We start from the raw sequence: 8,132 nt of genomic DNA on the forward strand, positions 1-8,132 counted from the left end.
TTGTTTTCATTTACAAATACTGTACATCAAAAATAAACATTCACCGAGTTCTAAATGAATGCAGTGAAACTGCCTAATTTCGTTACCCAAATATGCACAGTACAAAAAGGTGAAGAAATTAAATCTTTTTCATATGCTGGTGATGTGATCCGATATATGACAACATTGTCCATACAAGCAGTACTGTTAGTTTGGGGTACTGGCAAATTGGCATTATAGGCAGTAATGAAACTTTAACAGACAAATTTTCTGCAAATTATCAAAAATATAACTCCATTAAGACAACATTTTTTCTATTTTATTCATGCATCCAAACCATTTCTATTCAACTTGGGAAACATCTCTTGCAGTGAGAGGAAGTATATATAACCCCAGCAGTAGTTTCTTCCAAGCTGAATGAACTTCTATGAAGATAGCACTACTAAAATACAAGACATAATTGTTATGAAGTGGTTTATAACAAAAAACATGAAAAAAGTAAAAAAAAAAATAATAATAATATTAATATATGGTATATACTGCATTAGTTACATATTCCTGAGGAGCAAATATTACTACTGTACATTCATCATCAGAATATTATGAAAAATTTTGGTAAAAGCCAACAAATTCACATTACCGTTCCACTGGTAAACAATGTAAAATATATTATTTGCAAAATACTGTACAGTATCTATTCATACATTACATTGTTCTTAGCATTATGAGAATCTTATTTACAGCAGTCTCGGTTTACACAGCAGTTTTGTTCTGAGGTCACAACAGCAACCACACCCCCAGCCTGTGTCCCTCTTTTCACAATGCATCCAACCACTATACTGTACATTAACTCCTCAGTTAACACAACAGTTGTGTCCCTGAAAATTACCATGGAGAGGGACACCTTCACAAGGTGGCACCAATATAGCTGCCTGGTTATACAAACATCCCTCCCTACCCCCTGAAAGCAGGAAGGTGGGTTGCAGATGGGCAACATTAGCCTGCAGCCCACTGGGTTCACATTTAGATTAGCCTGGGGCTACAACAGCATGTTAATCTTTTCACTCCAGTGATGTAATATCCCAAGTTATCACTGCCACCTTCTGAAGATTTTATTGAACACTGAAAGGTAATACAATGGTGGAGGTTATAATGAGGGTAAATTTAGCTCCTGCAGTTCAAAAAGTCTCCTAAGCTGAATAAAATAATCTGAAAATAGTTGAGTTTAAGTACACACAATATACTCAGACTACAAAACTGAGCAGGCAGAATTTATTATTCATATTCAGATATAGATGAAATGTATGTAAGGACAGGGTTAAGTGCTATATGTAAATACAAATATAAAAAATGTGAACTGGTGTATGTAAGGGCCAGATATAAATGTGTAGCTACAGTATGTGTAAACAGGAATAGAATGTGTGAGATATACATATGTTTATATGTACACAGGAATATACCAGTATGTGCTAGTTATAAATGTGTGTATGTACAGACAGGAATGTATGTAAAGTGCAAGATATAAATGTGCATATGTATAAACTGGAATACATGTTAAGTGCAAAACATAAATGCATGATAGACTGGTATACCATACATGTAAAGTTCAGATATAAATGTGTGTGTGTGTGTCAAAGTGTATGTGGCCAGGGAGTGACGAAAGAGACAGTGGCTGGTGATGTGTGCACATCTTGCAATTGCACCAGATGTGGGGTGGGAATGGGTGTGGCCCCAGATAAGTTGGTCTGTGTAGTCTGTGCACTGAAGTTTGACTGAGAGAGAGTGGGTGTGCTGGCTATTGTGAATGCTGAGTGTGAGAGAGTGGGTGTGTTGGCTGTAGTAACAGTTGGGTGAGACAGAGTGGAGGCTGCAGTGGTTGTGATGTTCGAGTGAGATAATGTGAGTGATGTGCTAGCTGTAGTACATGCTGAGTCAGATAGAGTGCAAGAAGTGGTGATGGTGGTTGCAGGGAGTGAGGTGAGGAGAAGGTGTGTGGCACTAAGAGCATCCAAAGTATCCACAGAATATACAGTGAGCGGATCAGACTGCCTAGCATCACATTCACGTAAGGTTATCACCACCATGTGTCCACCACTGAGGTCTTCCTGTTCCAACTCTACCGGGGTGTCAGTACCTTGTACAGCCTCTGCACTGACTGTGATTTGGGCAGTCTGGAGGGGTGGAGCAGCTTGAAGAGGTGTGGTGGTCTGGAGACATGAGGGAGCATGGAAAGGTACGTTAGTTTGGAGGGATGAGACATTGTGTGGGTCCTGGGCTGCAGTGGAATGGCTAGGCAGTTGCTCCCCTTCATGCACACATCTCTGGTGCCTCTTTAGGCTGTCACGCTTCAAAAATGCCTTCCCACACACACACTTGTGTGGCCTATCACCAGAGTGGGTCCTCAGGTGTGTGTTAAGGCTGTCTCTGGTGGTGTAGGTGCGGGTGCAGATGTGACAGGCAAAGGGTTTCTCCCGGGTGTGTGAGGCCTGCTGGTGCCTCCGTAGATCCCTCTGAGTTGCACTGGCCACCCCACACATCTCGCATACCAGGTGCACATCACTACAGCTGTGGAACCTACGTCTGTGTGCACTCAAATTGCACACGCGCAAAAATGTAGCACCACAGTCACCACATGTATACTTCTTCTCCTGTGTGTGCGTATTGACATGCACTTTGAGGGCATATGGTGTGCGGAAGGCAGCACCACAAAACTCACAAGTGTAGTCTCTGGCAACTGAGTGAGTCACCTTGTGGTTTTCAAATGAGGACTTGTCAACAAACCCTCGGCTGCACTTATCACATGAGTATTTGATGGGAAGACCCAAGTGACATCTCTTGATGTGGACAAAGTGTAAGTAGCGGTGGGTTCTGAAGGCTTTGTGGCAGATGTGGCACTGGAAGAAGCGGGAGGACGGATGATGCTGGATGATGTGTTGGTCCAGTGAGTTCTGGCTGCCTGCCTGAGGAATAATGACACATCAGTAATACGCCACAAGTGTCAGGTCACTTTAGGTGCAAAGAGGTGTTAAGTCATAACAACGCAAAAACATTACGTAAGGAACAATGGTACAGTACATGGCATTAAACCTCGGATCACAGCAGTTAACATCAAGAAAGTAGAGGGGTGAAAGTATAGTATCTCACCTCATGGCTGCACCCGGGGCAGGTGTGTGCAGTGAGGTGGTGGGCTAAGCGGAGATGCTGCGTGAGTTTTGCCTTCTCACGGTAGTGTGCATGGGGGCATGTGTGGCAGGAATAGGGGTAATGTGAGGGATGTGCCTGGCCTTGGTGCCGACCCAACTGCTTGGCATCGCTGAACACTTCCCCACACAGCGCACACTCCTTGGCACCACCACCTCGTTCACTCTGTTGGACCCAAAGACTTGTGTAGGCAATGAACTGTTAAAACTAACTGCCAAACCCAGTTTGTCCTTTAAAGGCATAGGGCCCCAAGACTAGACAACCATACTCCAGTGCTTTTAAGTAATGCCACCTCACTCACTCTGCTGGACCAAGGAACTTTTGCAGACATAGAATTATAAAAGAAAAGTAACTGCCAATCCTGTTTTATCCTATTCAAGATGTCGGGTCCCAAAGCTAGTCTACCACAGTCCAGTGCATTTAAGGTTAGATGACCAGCCTACTACTGGTGACGCTACTTGACCAAAAAATCTCCACTAACTTCTCTAGAATCGAACCTATGTGAGGTCTTCACTCCAACCTGGATTTTCTAACTACCCATACTACATCACCTGACATCAAGTACACACTGGATGAATTACAACCATGCAGTATACTCCTTCCTCCTTCCCGACTATTACCACCGCCTTCCTCTTCCTCCTCCTCCATGTCCTTTTTCCTTCTCCTCCTCCTCGTCCTTCACGCTCACCTTCATAGTCTCCTCTTGCTCTCCTCCACTGTCCTCTATTTTCCTCTTCATCTTTGTGCAACCTGTTTTCCTCTTTCGTCTAGCTCCTCCTGATTCTGTTGGCCATTCAAAATTGTTTATCATCATCATCATCTTCACCATCATAATCAACAAAATTATCATCATCATTATATTCAACAAAATTACAATCACCATCATTATATTCAACAAAATTATCATCATCATCATCATCACCATGAAAAACAAGAATATCAGCATCATAAAGAGAACTGCCTGTAAAATAAACTGTGAAGGTACATGGTATATGCTGTATCTCCTGTAACCTATAATCGTACTTGCGGTCTTGGTGGTGCGAGAGTTGGGGATGTTTTCATCCATTTCCGGCGAGAAGTGTAGAACTGGCACCTCCTCTGCGGATGACAGGTCATCTACATCTGGTATAACACAGATGCTCTCTCCTCCCTCTGCCTCACTCCTGTCACCCCCCTCCCTAACCTCCTCTCCCTCTGCTTCACCCCATCCACCCACCTTCCCATTTTCCCCTCCCTCTTCCTTGTCCCATCCACTCACCCTCCCATTCTCCCCTCTCTCACCTCCATCTCCTCTCTCCCCATCCTCCCCTTCACCTTCAACTTTTTCCACATATTTCTTGTCACTTCCATCAACAGTTCTTTGGAGCTCAATGGAAGCAAATGAAGTTAACTCTGTTGATGGACTGTCATTCTCATCTCTTGTTCTTCGGAACTCAATGGAGGTGAGTGAATTTAACTTCGTGGGTAAACCATCAGAGTGCTTGAAACTGTCACTGTTGTATTTATCAGTGTGCTTATCAGTACATTTATCAGTGTGAAGCTGTAGATTATTTATGTCATCAAGGTAGTGTTTGGGCAGCAGGCTGTGTAGGTCTTGGCTGCTAGGAAAGCTTAGATGAGGAGCTGCGAGGACCTCAGAGTTGTTGTGGGGGTCAGCTGACAGGTCACCACCTGAGATCAATTCAAACTTTACAGGCAACCTACTTTCCATCAGTGGCCCAAACTTCTTCGTGAAATCCATTTCTTGAACCAACTCAAACTTCTCGGGGAACTTTTTGGGGGGCATTGACTTGTCCACCGACAGGAGCAAGTCACTTTTTTCATCATTTTTTGTAAAGGCATTATCTCTGGGTCTGGGAGAATTAGAATTGTCCCCCTCCTCAAACCCTCCACCACTCCCCTCAGAGCTGGGCTCCACACATCCAGCTCTGCGTGCCTCAACCCCCTTGTGGAATGTGGTGCGCAACTCCTCCCTGAGAACCACAATCTGACACTCGAGGTAGATGATGTTGAGCAGCAGATGAAGACACTTGGCACACAACACCTGGTGGAGGAATGACATGGTACATCCCTTGAATCTAGTGATATACTGTATCTTTATTTTTTCCTTGTTACCTCAAGATGGTTTTATTCAGCTTGGAAGGACAGTGACTAATACGTAGTCATAAAGCACATATGCATGGAAGGTGTGTCTATCTGTATGCATGAATGTGTGCATATATGCATGTGTACATGCAGTACCTGTGATGCCCGACAGGCCTGGTCCATCTGCTGTTGTCCCACTACATCCCTGAGGCTGGTCAGGATGGTGCCCCTGCTGGAGGGAAGGGCTGAGTGAATGCTGACAGGGGCTGTGCCAGAACCACCATTGCACACCAGGCATGCCTCCTGCACCATCATCACATCACACCTAGTTCCCCACCCACTGCACAGCCTGCAACATCAACACATGAGTCTACTGACTTAACCTTTTAGGTGGGAAAGAATAAAAGGCAATTCAAGAGAAATGAACTAAAGGGCAACCAATATATAAATTCAAAGACACATGTTTCAACTGCCTGGAGAAATTTCAAGTGTTCATCAGAAATACTGGCACTAGGTCTGATTCTTCAGAATTCAGCATGAAGTTACAAGCACAGTCCAGGATCAGACCTCACACTGTCTGCCCTGACTCAGGCCTCACACAAACTCCTGTGCTTCTGTTTCAAGTTACAACCCGTCAATTAATTTTTCCCTAACTACAAAGTTTGGTATGGATTTGCGACGCCACAAGCAAAGCAAATACCATTACTCAGTATAAGAAAAAAGCTGCATCATTGAGATTTTCCATGCTAGTACTTCAGACCAAAGTTACATCAACGTATGCTGAGTAACACAACAACATTCTTCATATTATTTAACATATATCACATTTATGGTAAAAATGCTTAAGTCACAAGCACAGCATGGCTCCATTACTCAGTAAGTAAGCTGTAGCCTTAAAACTTTCCATTCCAGTATTTCAAGTCAATATCAACATTTACACAGAAACACATTAACATTCTTGGGGTTATTTTACCATACATCACAATTTAAAAGCCAATATGGTAGTACAGCACATCCTGAAGTGTAATGTAAACAAGGAAGCAAGAACCATCTCGTTTTATGTACTTTTGTATATGCTCATAAGTTTTGGTGTCGGAGACTTTGAGTACATATATTTCGTTACTCCAGTTATTTTTTTTGTAATATTATCAAACGCTTTGGAAAAATTTGACCCAGATTTTACTGGGAATGAGTAACAAAAAAGCAAGATTGTCAACAAAGTAGAAGTGTCAAACTTACCTACCCCCCCATCCCCCATCATTTTTAAAGACAAATTTCGCCGCTTTTTCAGGTTAATAATATACAAGAACAGATAACGGGAAGGTATAAAAGTGACAGTGATTGTTAGTAAGTGAAAAACAGGCTTCAGGAGATTATGAATGCCTCTACGTGGGTCAAAAATGAAGTTGTTACGCCGGAGGAGAGAATAGGTAAGCCATTGTAGGTTAAAGTTTTAAAAAATTCAAACAACCATGCTTGTATTTTAAGCCTTCCAGTACGATGATATATTTTGTTGGTTCCTGCAGACGCTTTTATTCAGCGTAGGAGAGCCCCCTATAAGTGAAGGAGCCATTTTAAAGCCGATTAACTCATATTACTCGAATTTCAGTTTTTCTTGTAACAAGTGGAACCGTGGGAGGGACGTGGTTGATTGAATATATAGCCGGCAGTCATTCTCTGACGTATGAGCTGCATCATGGCTTAGTGTTAACACATTAGTCAAGCTTTGCAAATAATGTTAGTAGAGTTATCTGTATGTTAAACCCATTAAGACTTGGTATGTTTGGGCCTACCAGGGGTTGCATCCATGTCACCAAGGAGACGGGCTGTGATAAGGTCGTTTTAGTGAAATTCAGAGTGACGTGTAGTGTAAATGATCATTTCACTACAATAGATGAATCGTAACCCGAGGAAAATGGTCCAGCAGATCTGGAAAAAAAAAAAAAGCCATAAAATTAAGGTTTGAAAAAGTTAAAAATACTAAAACCATAAACAACAAATATGGCTGGCATCCAAGCAAGTTACTTTATTTTTATTTTATTTATATGAGAGAGGGGGGTGTGAGTTGGGAGCAGGGCAGTGAAATGGCAGGGGACAGGGCGACTTGGAGGCGATTTGTTTGTGGCCACCCCAAACGGGATTGAGGCGTCTGGCAATAGATAGATAGATAGATTTATTTTTTTTTGCCTATCGACCATTGAGGCTGGAGCCCCTGGTCATTAAGGCAATATATATATATATATATATATATATATATATATATATATATATATATATATATATATATATATATATATGAAGACTTTCATGCACAGCAAGTTACGGGATGCAGGGATGGATTAATTCTGATTTTACTGAAGACATATGGACACACGAAATCTTTGATACGGAAATATGTAATGAGTGTGCATAGCCTATATGGAATGTGAGGTACCTGGACGCAGCAGTCTTTCGTGCTTGAGATACACAGTTTAGGCGAAGTACGGCAAGACAACACCACGGCTCCCCGTCCTTTTCATAGTACTTCTCCTGACTCTATTCTTTTCACTTTAACTTGGCCTAAATTCGCCTGAATACTGAGCCGTAACAAGAGATAACACTTAGAATATGGTGCCAGTCGCAAACAAGTGCAATGGAAAAGATGTTGGGCTGTAAGTACTGTCATTTGATATTACGCAACGTGCAATAAGTTGCCAAAGGAAAATCTAGGCCAGGCTGGAGTAAAAGATAGTATAGCACCATATTCTAGTGATAATCTTTTGTTGCATTTCAGCCTTCAGGATGGAGAAAGATTGCTAGTTAATGTAAGCAGAATATATTAGGGCTTTGAAATTTCTCTACCATCATCCTAGTGATATAGTTCAGAA

General features: G+C 42.3%; 1 protein-coding gene across 1 annotated transcript; it reads right to left on the minus strand.

The window, feature by feature from the left end:
- Window positions 1–717: 717 nt before the first annotated feature.
- LOC145399804 (uncharacterized) lies at window positions 718–6,274 on the minus strand. Its single transcript, XM_080272353.1, has 8 exons — window positions 6,239–6,274; window positions 5,422–5,614; window positions 4,495–5,224; window positions 4,204–4,278; window positions 3,869–3,963; window positions 3,124–3,345; window positions 2,238–2,939; window positions 718–2,123 (listed from the first exon to the last, which is right to left on the minus strand). The coding sequence occupies exons 2-8, from the start codon at window positions 5,578–5,580 to the stop codon at window positions 1,611–1,613; spliced, it is 2,496 nt and encodes an 831-aa protein (XP_080128479.1). The 5' UTR covers window positions 5,581–5,614; window positions 6,239–6,274; the 3' UTR covers window positions 718–1,610.
- Window positions 6,275–8,132: the final 1,858 nt, after the last annotated feature.

This window comes from Coenobita brevimanus, chromosome 50 (genome assembly GCF_032717465.1).
Source record: "Coenobita brevimanus isolate Jiangsu-jjx chromosome 50, ASM3271746v2, whole genome shotgun sequence".
Taxonomy (NCBI): domain Eukaryota; kingdom Metazoa; phylum Arthropoda; class Malacostraca; order Decapoda; family Coenobitidae; genus Coenobita; species Coenobita brevimanus.

What these genes read in the sequence shown, in the direction of transcription:
- LOC145399804 (XM_080272353.1), bottom strand. Translation starts at nt 5,580, where the DNA reads ATGATGGTGCAGGAGGCATGCCTGGTGTGCAATGGTGGTTCTGGCACA. An exon ending in ATATGTGGAAAAAGTTGAAG is followed by an intron (nt 4,279 to 4,494) that starts GTGAAGGGGAGG and finishes TGTCATCCGCAG; the next exon opens with AGGAGGTGCCAGTTCTACAC. An exon ending in AGCAAGAGGAGACTATGAAG is followed by an intron (nt 3,346 to 3,868) that starts GTGAGCGTGAAG and finishes TGGGTCCAACAG; the next exon opens with AGTGAACGAGGTGGTGGTGC.